The sequence below is a fragment of the Lipophrys pholis genome (genome assembly GCF_963383615.2).
Source record: "Lipophrys pholis genome assembly, chromosome: 20".
Taxonomy (NCBI): domain Eukaryota; kingdom Metazoa; phylum Chordata; class Actinopteri; order Blenniiformes; family Blenniidae; genus Lipophrys; species Lipophrys pholis.
The window spans coordinates 14,477,027-14,495,814 of record NC_137648.1 but is presented as its reverse complement, the minus strand read 5'-3'; the positions used below and the strand labels follow the sequence as shown (position 1 = coordinate 14,495,814).

Below are 18,788 nucleotides of genomic sequence, written 5' to 3'. Positions count from 1 at the left end.
AGAATCTTGCATGTAATTTACCCACCAGGTCATGTGTAGTATGTCTATATAAAATACTCAGCTAATCATCGATGTGTTAGTGTATCCTTGTATACTTTTGTTGGACAGTGGTGAGCAGTGGTGATTTTGTATGTGATCAACTCTCATGTCCAAATATGTGCGGCTCACACGCATGTCTGTTGTCGTTTCAGCAATGTTTAGTTTGATTCTTATGAAGTCAACTCCCCTTTTTTAAGTTGTTGTTGGTGTCCTTTGCGCATGTGAGATAAATCCCAGGGGGATGACGTCAATACGAGGGTAGAAAAACACATGTCTAGTTTCTTAAAAGTGAGATTTCACTTTTAAAAAGGGAACAATGAATGACGTCTGCATAAACTTGGCAGCTGTAACCTTGAATAACAAAATCACATTTATCAAAAATGTTCTGCTAATATGCGCAATGAAATCAAACTAGTTTTTACAATCTACTTATCCGATTTACATTTATCTTTCCCAACAAACAATAATGCTTTAATCATAATTTGCACTTTGCATCATGCGAGGCTTATTTTGCCGCTTGCGAACCAGCTGAAAACACACAGAAAGTTTACAAAGGGTGAATCATGGGTCATCCCATCTATTCTTCACACTCCATAAAGCCCTCGATGAGAAATTGTTGGTGTCCAACTTATTTGTAGTACATGAGCTGCCGGTATGCAGCTGAGCCCCGCCGTGCTTACTTTACTCACTGATGCGAAGGTGGATGTTTGCTACCACTATAATACCCAATGCAATAGTCTCCAGGCCACCTGTTATCCACTTTGTAGAGCAAAAACAGAAAGATCTAAAAACTTAACTTTTTGTGTGTATTCATAGTGCGTCTATACTCAGCACCGGCTGAGCACCTCTCTTGAATTATTCAGGATCAGACCTGTTGGGGATGTGAAAAATCCAATACATCAGCACTTCAGGAAACTTCGGGCAACCCCACGTTGAGACAAAAGTACATAAAAGAAGGCGCAGACAGAATGCACAAAAACAACAAAACTCTTTCACAAAATCCTCTGCTTAAAATAATCCCTAATATTTAATTTAGCTTCAATATCATTAGCTGATAGAACCAAACAGTGTTCACCTCACGGAGGGTAGATAAGAGATGTCCCGCCAGCTTTTACCGAGGCGTCATAAATCTGACGAGCATCACTGTGGGCCGAGTCAAAGGGAGACTGAATAAATCAGAGCTCTAAATAATAACTTAACTTTATGGTACCAAGACAAACATCTTTTGTAATAAGAGCAAACAATCAGGAAGTAAATCACCCCGCAAGACCACATGTCAGAGCTCTGTTATACGCGCTCGCTCCAGCCCGTCTCTTTTCATCAACACGCCGCAGACCATCTACAGCTGTTGGGCTGCGAAGCATTTTATGCACTGTATCTGGAGAACTACATTTCAAGTTGACAGATTTATCAAATTTATTTCATTCAAGGGACATGGAGTGCAAGATTCTCAAAGTAGCAATTTCTCATGACAGTCTGAGAAAAATAAAAAAAAAATAAAAAAAAGCTGAAGCCAAGAAGGATGGTTTGCAGCGACGCCCACAGTCAAAGCTGGAGAAAGATTTACTTTAGGAGTGTTAAACATATGGCCTGAGGGCCAAAGTGGGCTGCCAGAGGGTCCATTGAAGCTCAGGGGAGGACACTACATTTATAGCTCAGGTTTATATGTAGAGGAGAAAACAAAGACCATGAATAGTAACGGACGTCTCTGATCTTTACTGGGGATTGCAGTGCAAAAGTGGCAAACATGACGCAAAGCTGGCTACTTTATTGACAAACTGAAACTCAAAGCCATACTGTGAGGGTAAAGTTGTAAAAACGTGCACGACAAAAAGAGCAAAACACCACAAAAATAAATATGTTGCGCCAGACAGTGAAATGCAAATAAAATGGCACGATGTAAAATTGCCCTATTGCTTTTTCGTCATCCATTCATTTTACATTAAGTGTTGATTAAAAATATGGTTATTCAGCTAACATTTTGCCCACTGGAAAAGAAATCGGGCCTTATGTGTCACCTGTAATAGGTTTTATACTCCTGATCTCGAGTTAATAACATGCAACTATCTCAGACTTATCACACCCAAAGCTTGAATTAATGACCAAAATGCTTGAAGGAGTTCAGATCAGAAAACAAGACACAAAGACTTCACATCAAAAATAAACCTCTGAAGTGGCCATATGTCACATTTTATGCCGCAACGTGAGACTTATGATAGGTGGAGTTTGCTGGATGGGGTTGAGAAGGATGGTCTATGTAGTCTACCTTCTGCTTGATTATTTTCCCCATAGGGAGGGGATAAATTCATCTTCAATGACAGTGATTGAAACTACTTCTCTACCATCCCAGTAAAGCAGAGCTGTTAATAGTGAAACTATTAAGATTGACTCTAAACTCACTGTGGTGAAACACACAGTTCATACATCTAGGTTGAAGTCCAGTCATGCCTAATGTACTCATTTTCTGTATAAATGGTGCTAAACGGCACACTCATGCAAGCAGATTGTGCATTCCGTTTGCATGCGTTTTGTGGGCGATCATAGAAATTATAAATCACATTGGATGTCGTACATTAATCTGTTTACATAAACTCATCCCGGTATTTTGCATGATCTTGAGCACACCCTCAATATTCCATATGCATGAAAGCAGATCCAAAGGCAATATATTTCTTTTGTTGAAAGGTGATAACTACAGTTTTTAACTTTGGACGAGAAAGCAACAGTAAGTTCCTGCAACTGCAATATCCCGCAACATGCAAACCCAGAGTTGTAAAGTTTTGTGTTTTTCCATGAAATTCATGTTAGTTTGTCCATTTATTCCAGTTTAATCAAATCAAACTGTGTTTATGATTATTATTCATAGTGTAGCTTACCTACAGATTGCCTGCAGTGCGTCTGTGATGCAACATGAATGCGTTCTGCGCCTCTCGTATCAGTCAGGCCTGACAACACAGCACCTCGCTTCAACTAGAGCAGCGGCTGAGAGCCTTGTGAAATGTTAGTTGCCCCCTGTTTGCCCACCGCCAGAGACAACTCCCACCAAATCACACTGAATTTACAGCTTCTCCGCTTCCGATCAATCCTGTGCAACTGTATCCAGTTTATTCATTTAGTGCCAACAATATTGTGTCGTTTATTTTGCACACACGACAGGAAAATTCTCACCCAACTTAAACCTGACTGGAGGTCCAATGAGCAGGAGTAATTAGAGAGGGTGTGGATGTGCCGGGACTTTAAAACGGACGACATCTCGCTTTGGTAAACTCAACAACATTTTCATGTAAAACATTTAGCAGCTTAGTGAAAATGTTCCTGGTTTCGACGTCTGATTGACGGCCCAGTGGTCAGCACTCTCACCCTCCAGCAGGACGGTTCTGGGTTCAATCTGGGATAGAAAAACCGAGCCAACTTATTTAGATCAAAGTTTGCAAATGTTCAATGAACTTGAATTACCCCGCTCTCCAGAAAGTGGGCACCGGGCCACAAATCCGCAAAGTCTGAGTGGAGTGTGGCGGTGTGGTCCAAAGCTAATGAGGACCACTAGATTTAATGACTCCACCCTTCAAAATACCAGATGACCCTTCTACTGCTTTTCCACAGTTCCTCTTACACAACCTCCCACATGAGTGTCCAACAATCCAAAATGTAGCACTTCAAGATGAAAAAATGTTTTCACTTGTAGCACACAAAGGTTAGTTCGGATTTTTATTTTTTTTTTATTAAACCATCGTAATTGTTTTAGAATCCAACTACTCACGGGCGATCATAAATCAACATAGAATATCAAAGACTACTGTAAAGTAGCATGGACTACACTGAACATCTCACACACACACAAACACCTGGTTTTGTTATATTGGCAAACATAACCTTATTTTTTCCAGATTAGGTCTTAGCTTTGGTGACTTTCTGGAGTTCCTCTCCCAAGTTGCCAAGCAACTGCTCAGAGCTGAGAAACAGCCAGGCGAGTGAGCCTTTATCTAAGTGTTGTTTATACACTATGGCTTTTACACAAATTAAAGAAACAAGATATAAGATGTCAATTAGTGAGCATTAAATGTGCTGGTAGGTGGCTTTTATTACCTTTCTACCACGCTAGCTTTTTCACTTTGTTTCCACTCTTTATGCTGAGCAATGCTAAAGTTGGTCTGGAGCTTTATATTCGACTGAGTGGTATCGATCTTCTCAACAGACCCCGGCTCCGGAAAGCAAATAGGAAAGCAAAAAAAGTTGAGCTATTTTGTTTTCACGATGTGTTTTCACTCAATCTAAAAAAAACAAACAAAAAAAAAAAAATATTCACAGTACTGTGCAAACGCCTTTCAATTAGGGGTCATCTGCCCTGTTTGTTGTAGCTTATTGTTCAGTGAAGCAAATTAAACTGTTGTAGCGGGATATAAAGTGCAGAATATTTCCTCTTATGGTCCTGGATCAGCCTCTTTGCTCAGGCTCGACTTCGCCCTGACCTCTGCCCAGACTTTGACTGGAACTTCACAGGTCTCCATTTGCAAAAAAAAATAAAATCAAAAATCACCCTACCAATGTTGAGATTCACCCTCAACCTATATGTGAAAGAAGGAGCTCCAGTGTAAATAACACACGGTTTCCCCTCCACCCAGCTGATACCCACGGAACCCCCTTGTCTGGTTTACACTTCTGTTTTCATCCTCTTTGATTGACTGGCTCTGATAAAGGCTTTCCCACCATCCCACAGGCCCCCAGGACAACCTCATGGGCTCCCCACGATGCGTGCTCCTGTCCCTGGGTGCTGTGTGTATGATGTCCCTCCCCCTCTCCCACCGCTCCTGTCAGCTTGAATCACCCTCCTCTCGGGCTCAACATGCTGCTCTCACCACTCCCCAGCTGCGCTGATGTGTTTGCGGCACCAGCACGTGCGAGTGGATGCTATTGAGACTGACCTTTGCTGTTGCGCCCCGTGCTCTATGATTCTAACCCATTTGACAGTGAACGTTGCGCAGCATGTTAATGAAATGGCTCGCGTAGTAACACGTTATGCTCACTCTAGTGTAATTATCTGTGGGACTGTCCCTGCTGCCCGTGATGAATACCGTTTGATTATGAAACTGAATTACTGTCATGCAAAACACCAGGTCGCTGCCAGCAGGTCACAAATCACTCAAGATACATTCTTGCAAAAATACTGAATAGTTTTGGAAGCGAATGTGACACTTGTTCATTGCAGTGAAGACTTAGCAGCAATATATAAGAGAGCCTCCTTGCACCTCATTGTGGTGCTTTCATTTGTATTGGAGGAAATCCTTTAGTGACTGTAGCAGGAGAGTGGCTGATGTGGCCTGAATGCAGCTTGAATCGTAGGGAGAAATAAGTCCATCCATTACTCGGATGGTTAGTCAGACTGCCAATTTTGAAGACGTCTCTATAAATAAGCCAGATTCAGCATAAGGGCCGCGTCTGTGCGTCGGTACCTCCCATGATGTGGAGCAGCAGTCTGCCTCAAAGGCTGCAGATTCCTCCGCTCACTTCAACATCAACTACAAGTCCAAGAGAAAGGGCTCATAGGAGTGGCTCCACTGAAGTTACTGAGATATTCCAAAATGCTGGGAGAAACGACGTGACGCATTAGCAGAACAAAGACCAAAACACTGGAACCGTCCCGTTTGTGCACTGCAAAATATACACACCTCCCAACACCGCTTACTCAGCAGATGCTGCAGACTGGTACAATTTAACACTTGCAAATATTGAGTTCACATGAACACCCTGCAGAAAACATTAATTACATTATGTTTACCAGTGAGTGTTTGTTAAGTGGATGACTCGCTCTGGCGTTTTTACCCGTTTAAATATGTGCGTCACCAATTTGCGACGGAGGCTGCGTGGTTCAGGGTTCTTTAATGTATGTTCCCACTGGCTTGATGCGACTGCGGCGCATTCCAGGCCAGTACGCTTACCCCAGGCTGAGTGCCAAGGCATAATGAGACATTTGGTTGTGAAATTCAGAATCTGACAGAATGCATTAAAGCCAAACAGACTGCAGATGCAAAGGGAGCAGCCGGGCCAAAGTGATGACTTCCCGTTTCCTACCGACTGTATCGTATTTCCCTTTGCTTCCAGCCAAACAAATGACCAAATCGTGCAGTAACTGTGCTGTTGTTTGGACACAGACTCCCATTGTTTGTCATATTAGATATCTGGACACATACGACAAAAACAATTACTGACCGTGTCACTCACGTGGGTTCTTTTTTTTTTCTTCCTTTTGCTTGAGATTTTAGAGCTGAGTCCGAAAAAACAGGCCACAGCTGCATGAGTTAGTTTTCATTAACATCTACTTATTTTCAACGCTATGTGGAAAGGATCTTTCTGAGTAAGGTCATTTTCTTGACATGGCTGGACCTTCCATGTCGCTCGCACGGAGTCACAAGGTCAGGGTGTCCCGCCTGGACTTTTTTAAAGCACCCAGCTCGCCCTTGTGATATCAGACAAACCCACAGTATGTGACAACTATGATCTAAGGGAACAAATAATGTGACAGCTTCTCAAGCTCCCAGGCAGCCTGCTCTGCCCACGGGGAGTAAATGAGTCTCATTCTTTATATAGTTCTGAAAGGGTTAGATTGAGCTTTGGAGTGAGGTCAGATGTAAAGATGCAGCCAGTCTAAATTTTCACACGCTTGCGGCCACGTTTGTCTTCACCCTCAACTGGTGGAACGACCACAACAAGGCAACAAATAAAAGCCACCATCAAAATAAAAAGATCAATCAATACAGGGAAGGAAAAAACAAAAAAAAGACAACCTCGCAGAAAGGGGCTTGCAAATGAGTTTGTGTATATTCTATGTGGATAAGCAGATCTCTACACAGCTATGAATAAGTAATCAGTTTGTTCACCTCCTTCGGGATTTACTAACAAGAAAAGCAATCACACACAAGCATGTGTAAAAGAAAAAGAAGAAAAAAAAAAAAAAACGGCACTCAAAATTCCCGACTGCTGCTCTGGCCTCTGTCTTTTTAACTTTGAAATGGGCAACACAGGACAAGGACAAAACATCTGAATCACACATAAAAAAATAAATAAATAAATAAAAACAGTACAGATGTTCAACAGCAGATATACTCCCCCCAGTAGTCAGATATCACATATCTAACGATGCACAGCTCAGACAGGACATTTTTTTTTTCAAATTACCGTGGACACTTGGACAAGAAATGACCTTTAGCTGAACTCCGGCAGTGTCATAAATATGCTCATTCTGATTTAGATGCTTCTCCTCCAGCATCCCTTCGGCAGAAACAGAGAGGAGAACAATAGGACAGTCAAATGTATCCTAATTCCAGCTGGAGACGCTAATCCAGTTCAGAGACAGCAAGGAAATGGGCTTGTGAGAGCAGACCCAGCAAATACATGCAGATGAGAATGATTATCCTGCAGATGAGCGGAAAGATGAAAACTAATTTAATAATAAGACCAGAAAATTCTCCAAGATAACAGGGATCTAGAGACCAATCCAAGACCCATCTGGCTTCGCAGTACACACGCTGAAGTCATTTTCTAGCAGGAGCTGTCCATTTATACCGTGGTGCTGAAAGCTGGGGAGCAATGTTGGTGCACGCTGCGGGTTACGCAGCAGACTGATAGTTTTACAAAAGACAACTTCAGCCTTACTATGTGGGTTAAATAAATGCTGCAGGTCTTATTTAGATCTGACGTAAACCGCAATTTAAAGCTACTTAAAATAGCATTCCTTTCACATTTTAAGAGATCTCTGTGACTGACAAGAGGTGGTGCTCACTTCTGTCTGTTATAATTCCCTCTACCACTACAGAAAATATATTTATAGCTTCTAAATACAACTTACTTCAAAGCAATACCTGCAAACTCTGCGATATTGGCATCGTGTATAAAATCTACTTTATAGATAATCTTCCTCCCGCTTGCCAACAGGCCTTGTACCTAATAGATACTTTGGCAACCCTATGCTTTAACATCATTTTTTACAAGTGTAAAAGGTACATTATACACTACAAAATGCTGTCATCATAAACACATTTAAAGGTGTTTAAACGTCCATAAGGTCAATGTTTACAAACTTTACATGCATTTTAGAAGTACTATATCACGTAAACATTGTGCTGGAGCTCCGCAGTTACAAAAGTCTAGGTCTCAGGCCTTTCAGAGAAAAACAACAATTTCTCAACACTTACTAAATCTGCTAAATATTCTTTTAGTAGTAGCATACTCAGTACTTTTAGAATCAGTTTTGAAACATTTGATAAAGCTTATGGCTTTCTCAGGTCACCCCGGACCACTTTCTAGTTCAATTGTTCTCCTTTTTTCACCCTCCTCACATTCATCAGCCACCACTGCATGAAATAAACATCATACATTTCTCTCCTTTAGTCTGTGCTTTCTACTTATTTTTTCCTCTCTGCTCCTTCCTGCAGGATCTGACAGCAAAGTGATGGAAATTCCTGATCTGTGTATCTAATCTCTATCAAGTCTTCAGTGTTGATTTGCCTTCCGTGAACTCATTTTGTTGCTCTTTCTTTCTGTCCTGTCCTTGTCTCTGTCATATCGTCTAAACCCAGCCAGTACAGCAGAAAGCCTCTCAGCCTGGATCTGCTTGATAAGGCCTCACGTTAGCTTTTTTCCTTTATGTTTTCGAATGTAAAGTGCCACGAGATAGCTTGGAGTTAATTGATAATATGTAAATAAAACTGACTTAAATGTAGTATTCATTACAGCAACTAATTACCGATATACATTTAAATATCAGCGCTTTTACTTGTTTCCTGATTAAGTTCAGACTGGTGAACTCCATCAGTTTAAATGTGCCTTTTCAGAATCTGTGACATTATTGCGACTCTGATATTTATATCGGATCATAAAATTCACTTTATTGTAACAACTACTCTTAACAAATTGGTGGTCTTTGTATACATATATATATACATATTATTTTTCTCCTTCTAACTGTTCTATCTATTTTTCCCCCACTCCTGAGGATATGTTGTTTTTTAAAAGAAAAATCTATATATTGGTCTGGTTGATTATTATCAATAAAATCCTACATAAGGTTTGAGCTGAAACAGATTAGATGCCATAAATACTCGTCCTAATTAAGTTATCTTGAGGTAAATGCCAAACTTCATTGCATCTTCTTGGAAGATATGAGTTCAATAAAACCAAACATGCAATAAATGTCTGATCTTTTATAAGAACCTCTGAAGCAGAAATAGTTTGCTTCAAGGTGTTTGACGTCAAAATATACAGTAACTAAGGAAAACTCACAAACTACATGAAATAACTGTTTCCCTGCTGTGTTGCAAACATCATGCAAACCGATTTGTACAATTTATTGGTGCCTCTTATTGGTAAAAGTAATTCCAAAATTTTCTTGGGATAAAGTATTTGTTTTTCGAGGATTAGTCGGTTTAACTACAGTTCTCCCGGCCTTCTTTTCTGTAGTGCTCTTTACCTGTGGAAATGCGATCCATAATAGACCAGCACTGTTGCCAGGTCTTATAAAAGCATGATTAGTCACTTTGTCGGTGCGTGTTCACGTCAACTTAACGCCATTTGGTCCTTACTTTAAATGTCATTGGGAGAGTTTCATACTTATTTTCCTGCCAAAACATCCATTACTTTGATCTATCTGCTTGTACTTTGCAAAAAATATACACAACAAAGACACTTTTTGAGTAATAATCTTGCTGGGGACTGATTCCAATGCAAATTACCTAGCAATCCCAATCTCTACACTAAGACTTTGTACTCAATGGGAAGAAATTGCCCAATGTCTTCCCCACTGTGTACTTGTTTTCTCATTCGTTAATCATTTTATATAGGACAAATATGAACAATTCCGTGAAACTCCACTGTGTCCCAGATTCTTCTGGTCATTATGGTAAGGGGTTATTGAGATGTGTAGCACTGTACAGGTGCGTTAAACCTGCAGAAATAGCATGCGTGTGGACTTTCCCCGGCCCAAACAGTGATATATTCACTTACATTTAGTTGATATCGAGTCCTTTTGCAAGTAACAATGCATAAACTTGTGCTAATACGGACTCATTAACAGACACAGATCACTCACCTTGCCAACGTAGAGTGGTTCGTTCCCGGTGTACTCCTCCAATACAAAGAACTGGTTCCATACCCAGCTGCGTTTCTGCCGGTGCAGGACCTCCCAAGGGTCTGGATCAGAGGGTAGGGACTTCTCCAGATCCCCAGGGCTGTGAATCAGCCCCCAGCAGCCTCTCTCTAGCAAGGGAACCAGGAGCGCCAGGAGAGCCAGGGCTCTGCATATGCTGGAGCAACACCGCCTCATCATTTGGGCCACCTCCAAAAACGCACTGAGGCCAGAAGAGGAGCAATTTCTTTCCTCTTCTTCTTCTTTTTCGGAAAAAAAAAGGGACAAAACAGCTGAAATGTCAAAACCCTCAGGGTTTTATCCACACAGTCCTGACCCTGTGTTTCACCAAAAAGCGAGAGCAGTCAGACCCTGAAAAGAGTGAATGCGTTGAAAAGAAGTCAAGCTCTGCATTTTGCTGTGTTGCTCTTCTTTTTTTCCTGATTGGAGACTAAAAGTGGGGTAATTCCCTCCACTTTGGAGCCAGAGAGTTGACATTAAAGCTGGCTAACAGGGTCACTGGTGACTGGGGACGCTTCAACACAGGGCCTTTATAATTGGCACCTATCAGAACAGAGAGAGAGAGAGAGAGATGAAAAAAGAAAGAGACAAAGACACAGAGGGGAAAAGAGAGAAAGAACTGTCAGCAAAATTGCCTCTGTGACCGCAGTCACTCTAGACAGCAAGTAATGTGCCTGCTGATGCAATGATAATGACATTTTTTCACCAATCATGAAGAAATTGACCAAAAATGAATAGACAGTAAATATGGTAAATACACCCAACATAACGCCCTTCACATAGACCCCCCCCCACCCCCACCCCAAACCCAGCTTACATGCATGCCAAAGAAAAATTGAGTGAGGTCAAAATGTTAATAAGGGTAAGAGTGGGGGGAAAATAACCTGGCTTTTCAACGCATGCAAGCAAAGAGATTTCACACTGACTGAAACAACAGCGGCTGTGCAGAATAACAATCGAATGCGTTCAGCTGGCTCTCAATTATCTGGGCTTTACCTCACCAAGGTCATTATTTTGTCACATTTTCTTTGTATAAGATCGCGGCCTAATAGCAGCTCGACACTAAAAAGCCACATGATCTGTGTGGCGAGCCCTCATCACCGGGATTAAAAATAAATCTGAGCTGTCAGCAGCAGCGACAGTCCGGGCGCTCCTGACCTCTACTCCGAGCAGTCTGTTGCCCGGCCTGAACACATGCAAGGGGGATCTGTCTCCCTGCCATAGCCATGACAGATTCCCCCAAGATGCCCGAACATGAAGACTTGTCAAAGCGGAGAAAAGCATCAGCTCCTGACAAATCATGTTCCTCATGTCACAACACATCCTGGCAGTCCTGAGCGGTTAAAGCAATTACATAATCGTCATAATATTGCTGCTATTATCTGTCTAATGTGGCACCTCACAGTGACTTTGACAAATATTTTGAAGGAGGCACACAAGACCAGAGCTCAGTGGCAAATTTATGCAGTATCTGGTGATGATACAGTCTGAAATGCCATCCGAGCTGCGGGAGGTGTGCTAAAAGCAGACGTTTAGGAAACTGAGCATTTGACCACATGTATATTTATTTTCTTGCTGACCTCTCTTTCTCGCGTCTGCATGGCGTATTGGCAGGGCCCTGGATGAGAAAGGTAATTGCTTTGGCATACAGTGACCTCTTTCTTCCCACACACATTCTCATTTTTACTTCCTCTCCACACCCCTTAGCAAAGTAAAAACAGTACATCACACATCCTGTGGAAGTGATTTGTTGTACTGTGCCACAGCAAAGTCATTAGACGGTGCTAATAATTAATTTTTGAATAAATCACAGCGGCATCATTGCCATCTCTGCAGACACAGAAGTGTTTGCATGGAGCATCTTTAGCAGATAGTATTTATTTTGAAACTGCCCCACTTGTTGTCAAAGATCTTTAAGGAGGCGTCCAGATTTTTCCTTTGTACATTTCTGGATCACTGCAAGGTACATTTCTCCCCCCAAAAAACCCTAGAAAAGTTATAATAACATCCTGATTTATTTGTGCCTTCACTTCCAACTTGTAAAAATGCACACTAAAGCTAAAACACACACACACACACACACACACACACACACACACACACACACACACACACACACACACACACACACACACACACACACACACACACACACACACACACACACACACACACACACACACACACACACACACACACACACACACAATCACAAAGATTCAAAGTCACTGCCTCTATATGGCAATTTAATGGTAGAGGTGGAAAGTGGAGCAGATCTGGCTGCAGGGCAGCGTGAGTTGTGAAAGCAGGTTGCAGCGGTGGTACTGTGGGAGAGAAGATCGGCACAGGGTCAGTTCAAGCCAACCAAGTGGCCATGATAATGCTTCTCGTTTCACTAAACCCCGAGCTCTGCAAGAGATGGGAGTCAGACACAGGCTGGAGATAACACTAATGTAGTTGTGGGTGCAACAGTGGGTTCAATAAAGCAGATATTGGCTTTTTATTTAATGAGTTTCTGCTGATTTACTGTCGGTTTTAAATTATTAGGCAGTTGGTGCGGTGGAGAAATCAATTTTTTTTCCCCCTCCATGCACCGAAGTTGTTTATCACTTTAAAAATTAAAGCGCATAACGTCAAATCCAGTTTGAAATTAACTGCTCCAGTGGCAAACAAAGGGATGGTTGTGACAAGAACGTTTCGTGAGAGTAGCTCCTCATGAAGGCTTCCGCTTCTTCTTCCTGTAGGTGCCAGGTGATTGGCAGCAAGCAGTGCGTAACGTAACGCCGCGTTGGTATAAAAAAAAAAAAGTCAGTGAAGTGACAACAAAACAGAAAAGAAAAAAAAAAAAACTTGGGCAAAAAAAAAAAAAAAAAAAAAACCTAAGCCAAGGCATCATATTTACTATGATGGATTATCTCGCTGGCTGTCAGTTTGTACAGTACAGGAATGACTGATGCTGGAGGCAGCTAAACAGGACTAATGCCTCCAAGTATAATGAGAGACGACGAAGCCAAAAGCTGGAGAGAATGTAAACATTGGGACAGCCTGAAAGTCTGGCATGATTTCCCTCTAAAAAAACAAAAAACAAAGACATTTTGCTTTAACTTTCACATATCAAACTGCCTATTATTCTGCATTGAAAGGCAGTTTCTGTTGAATACCCACGGTGGGTCACTCTGCTTGAAAGCCCTGAAAATGATTCACTGCCAAATCATCTAAATGCTTCAGCTACCTTTAAACCTTGCAGGCAGGAAAATAAGAATTTTTTTTTTTCCCCCCCTACGACTTAAAAAATTTAGATATCAACCAAAAATATTGCATTTGTCTGATTCATTCGGGCAATATCAGCCCTTTGAAACAGTCAGAGTCCATATTGGACTGCCCGCGGAGACGCAGGCTCATTGTTGGCCAGTGTCAAAGTGATGACGCTAAATTAAGTGAAAATGTGAGATAAAGCCGAGGATGTAAAGCCTTCCAGTCATCCCCCGGCTCTGTTTCTCTTACACACAGTGTTCTAATCCCATTTGCCAGTCTCACAACAGGATTACCAGTGCTACAGCGCTCAGTAACCAATCACACGCTTCCTCTGATCCATATTCTCCTCCATCATTGTGAGTGTGCACTGGCTTCAATCCCGGGTCAAAATAAACTACACAAACTGCAGTGAACTTGAGTCAATTCTGCCGTGGGACGCTTCATAAAGGCGGATTATTCTGCCTTGGAGGCATGAGTCGTCTTCTTCTTAATTTGGAGATAATTTACTGATGAAATCTAACATCTAGATAAGAACCATTGTTTATCTTGTAACACCCAAAGCTCTGTTTGTCATTTAAAAAAAAAAAAAAAAAAAAAAAAAGCAGAGTCAGAGCAGCTTACAGATAAATAATATTATCATGGCATTTCATTGATTTTTCTAGAGACCTCCCCCTGTTGTTTGTGTCTCTCCGAGGAAATCGGAGCGCAGGGTCAGCCACGGAGCGACAATAACCATGGACCTGCCGGGTCTTCGGGGTTTTCTTCAAGGGCGTTTACAGTACATTGAGTCCAGACTCTTGCTGATACAGGAGCTTGAACCCGAGCACCTCTGGCTGAACGGTGGGCTTCCCTTTCACTGATTTCTAATATGTTGCATTCATTTGAATTCATCCCACATCTTTCGCAAGCAGATCTGAAGCTGACAGACACTCTCTGCACATCATCGGCTGCATGAAAAAAATGCATTCTTGAGCAGATAAAAGTGATCCCTGACATAATAGATTGAAAGAAGGCACACATTTGTCTAAATTAAAAAAAAAATAAGAACTGCTTGGCTTGCACAGAATGGAACTGTCCACCCGAACAGCAAGTGGATTAGGAATAGGTTGAATTCAAAAGTTGCTATTTGTCTTTATCTTGAGAGGGAAAAGTAAAGCATCTGTGTTTAACGAAGGTTTCTGCTCGTACATCTGCATTTATGCCGTTAAGAAGATCCTCAGATCCATGCATTCACACATAAACATATGTCTTTCTTTTGTTGCAGCTGCAGGATAATACAACAAGATGTTTTAAGACACAAAGTACTGCTGCTGGGCTGTGCAAAAAACTACTCTACATTCCACTCACTGTGACTATATAGCTTACAGGACAAAAATAGAAGCTGCACGGGTACTTTGTTTTCGCACAGTCAAATAAATTGGAAGCATTTTGCAGAAAATAAAATAAACTTGCACTTGCAAAATACTCCCATATCTTGATGCTCCTTTTATGGATATGAAGTCAATTTTTTTTATTATTTTTTTGTCTTTACAAGTGGAACATTGTGCCAATTTCTGGGATTGTTCCACTTATTCCCACTGCAGCTATTAGTTTCATGGATTTCCTCGAAATACGTGGCCCCAAAATTGAGATCTTTTTTTTTTTTCCTTCTTCTTCATTTTAGAAATGCCCTAATTCCTAATTTGATTGAAAAATAACTCCCAACTCTTTTCTTTTAGCTGCGGGCAATTTCTTTCATTTGATAAGGAAAGAATCAAACTTCCTGCAGCTGGGCTTTGTTCTGAGTGACTCTTTTGCAGTGTAAAATCAAGCAGGTCGGCCCTGCGCACTGGTGTGACCTGTCAGCTCTGACCCTCGTGTTAGGTATCAATCATTGCGCATTAACTGCCAACACATGCACGACGCAGGTAGGAAGAAAAAGAAAAGAGGGGGGGGGGACAAAAGTTCTAGTACCTGTTCATGAATCGATAAAAGAGACGTTTTCCCGATAAAATAACAGCTCGCATCATTAACGCAGATCGATTAAAGCATCTTCACAACTTCGGGGTTTGGAGGAGATGAAGCAGGGGGAGGTGGAGGAGGAGGGGGGGGGGTTCATGATCAGGAGGGGGAGGAGGTCGGTCCGTTGGTGACAAATAAGCACAAGATCAGGCTGAAGGAAACCGCCGACAGTAAACATCTCAGTGTGCGACCGCCGCAGGAAACCCGTGTCCGCTGAATACTAATTACAGAAAAAGCGACGGGACCAAAAAAAAAAATGCACAGCATACCTAAGTAGAACATAAATTACTACAGATGCGGTGTGGGAATTAAAAAAAAGAATGGAGAAGAAGAAGGAAAAAAAAAACAGGAAAGACTGGCGACATGACTGCCGCTGCGCTTTGACATCTATTAGTATTACTCACCCAAAGAAGACGGAGTAACTTCGCCGCCGCGCAGATGGTGTCTGCTGGGCAAAGTTGAGCTGTTTTCCCTCCACATAAAAAAAAAAGAAACACGCAAAAAAAAAAAAAAAAAAAAAGGACAGACTGTGTCAAAATAAGGAGTTTAAAAGTTTTCTCGGCGGAATTAGTCCTGATGGCAGAGCGGGGCTGCCGGAGATCGGCTGCTGGATTGCGCGTAAATGCTCAACCTTAGCAGGGATGTGGCAAGTCTGATCTCTCTCCTCTCTCTCTGTTTCTGTTTCTCTTTCTCCCTCTCTCTCTCTCTCTCCCTCTCTCTCTCCTCCCCTCTCTCTGTCTCTCGCTCTCCCTCCTGCGCAGTGCTGCCTCCGTGCAGGGATCCCCAGCTGCAGGGTTTCGGGTATGTATCTATATCACTTACAGAGGCACCAAGGGACGCGCAGCAGCGAGTAGGAGTTGCGGCCGAGACGGGAAACGCTCTCGATCTCTCTCATCTGAGCCAGATCCTCGCTGACTCCGAGAGGAGGGAGCCTATCGACGGAGTTTGACCAAAATAAGTTGACGAGGAGGGAGCCAGAACCACACGCAGCGTGTCTGGCAGTGGGAACGCGGAGTCCGGATTGCAAACCTGCCAAGTTTTTGGCAGCAGATGGCATGTGTACAGTTAAATGATTGCCTTGGTTGTGAAAAGAAAATCAATACAAAATTCTTGACACATTTTAGCAATGTTAGGAATTTAGCACCGGACTCATTCACCTTGGAAATTAATCTGTTTCCTGTGAGAGTCACATTAGATGAATTTATCCACCACATTTTCTTTACGCAAACTTGCATTTTACGCACATTTTCTTTTTCTTTTTTTCAGACTGGATATTTGTGCTTCAGGTAAACAACAGTAGTTTCCACCTCATGGCGAGATTGGGGGGGAGTTTGAATGTTTTCCTTGTATTTCCTTACACATTTTGAAAGTATGCATTTGAGGTTAATCGGTGTCTCCAACTTTTCCGTATGTGTGAATATATGAATGTGTGTGCCTGATTTCCATATTCAACTTGAATCAGATCCAGCACCACATAAACTGAAACCAAAGTGGAACAGAGACTGAATGGATTTCCTCTTCATATTGATGTCTTCATTCTTCTATACAGCTGTAACCAGTTCAAGGTTGCAGGTTGGAGTCAGTCCCAGTTAAGGGTGAAGGCAGGATTCACTCTGGACAGGTTGCCAGTCCGTCACAGGACAAACAAAAAGAGACAGGCAATCACACACACTCTGATTCACAGCTATGGGCAATTTAGAGTCACCAATTAACCTCAACTGTTCGCTTTTTGGACTGTGAGAGGAAACTGGAGTGCCTGGAAATAACATGCAGACCCCAACACAGAAAGATGTGTGAACCACTATATCCCCCCACGCAACATTGCCTCATATAGTGCCCAAACCTAATGCACTCTTTACATAAATGAAATGTTTTAATAATTGTAGTTTTTGATTCATATTTCTGTTCTCAGAGTTTTGTTTTTCCCCCAATTAGCTGAAAACTGAGCTCCTGTGATGACAGAAGAATGCAACACAATGCCGGCCTCTCTAAACGACCACACTTCTGCCTCACAGACCTTTGGGGACTTAACTGGTATTAGTTAGATTCCTAATTAGTGACAGAAAAAAATACAGTGTGCATCAGCCTCGCCACATGAAATTGCAAAACAGATGCTCCTCAGGCCTTAGTAGTGTCAACAATTGGGACTTTAGTATTTATCTTGAAGTAGGTGGTTTGCACTTTTTCCCCTCTATACTATACACACAACTGATTTCAAATTGCATTTTATTTCAAGCACAATCCTGAGCATTAGTCACGAATGGATTATTGTCTTTGTATCCCCCCCCCCTCCATGCTATTTGCATTTTGCAGAGAGAACACACTACAATAGTGCAGCTTCTTCTGTCTGCTCTGCTCTGTCACTTAGGATGGGAGCACTGACCCAAACTAATAGAAAGAGCAGCCTCTGTCTGTCATACCTGGAAGAGCAGTTAGGAAAGTTGAAATTTAATGGACGGTGGTTAAAAATGAGCAACTGCACAGGCAGTGTTGGGGACAAAGAGAAGAGACCAATGTTAGTGGAGGAAAAACAGAAAACAGAGGAAATTAAATGGGCGAAAGAAAAAAAAGATAATAGGGAGGGGAGCATACAGCTTGACTAAATAAGAGCTCAACTTAAAGGATGGATGGAGGCAGGGCAGACGGAAAGAGAGAGAGAGAGTGTGATATTAGAGGGAGAGGTGAGAGGGAGGAGAAGGGGGAGGTTTATCGCGGGAGGAGAGGGGGTGGTGCAGCAGTTCAGCGGTGAGAGTTATTTAATTGGAGAGTGACATTGGGAGCTTGGCTCGTCAGCTCTTCCCCATCAATCACGCGCGGTCAGGAGATGCCTGAGGTGATGTGGCCCGCGTCCCGCTCCCTCCGGATCCCACGGCCAGCCCCGGCATTTAACCGCCATGCCTCCATTACATCTCCCCCCCCCCCACCCCCCACCCCCACCTTCAGGATGCTCTGACCTCCGCTCACCTGGCCTACAGTTATCTGCTCCCCTGTGACACATTGCTTGATGTGTCTTTTTGTTCGCACACTAACAAGGAAAACAGTGAGGGGATACTGTAGCAGCTTATGGAGCATTAATAAAATATGACCTCCAAGGACAAACAGGCTTCATGTATATGATGTATATTATGGGATGCTCCGTCCTACATATTCAGAAAATGTTTTATGACGCAAACAAGCGAGTTGCAGCTCAAACGTGCAACTTAAAAAGCCCATAAAATGAAAAAGACAATACTTTGTGTTGTGTTGTGCGTTTATCTTGTCATCGAAGTGTTCTCTCGTCAAATTGTCTCTTTTAGTCTTCGTGTGTCAAAAGTCTGATGACTCATCTTGCACTTCCCTCGACTTTCCCTGATCC

At 42.3% G+C, this 18,788-nt stretch overlaps 1 protein-coding gene across 1 annotated transcript in view; it reads right to left on the bottom strand.

Annotated features, from left to right (window-relative positions):
- Positions 1 to 16,322, bottom strand: part of LOC308125838 (cadherin-7-like) — a 112,260-nt gene extending 95,938 nt beyond the window's left edge. Inside the window, exons 1-2 of the mRNA XM_080489852.1 lie at positions 15,838 to 16,322; positions 10,121 to 10,720 (exon numbers count right to left, since the gene is read on the bottom strand). Coding sequence (XP_080345978.1) covers positions 10,121 to 10,357 — 237 coding nt within the window. The 5' untranslated portion in view covers positions 10,358 to 10,720; positions 15,838 to 16,322. The remainder of the gene's footprint in view (positions 1 to 10,120; positions 10,721 to 15,837) is intronic.
- Positions 16,323 to 18,788: the final 2,466 nt, after the last annotated feature.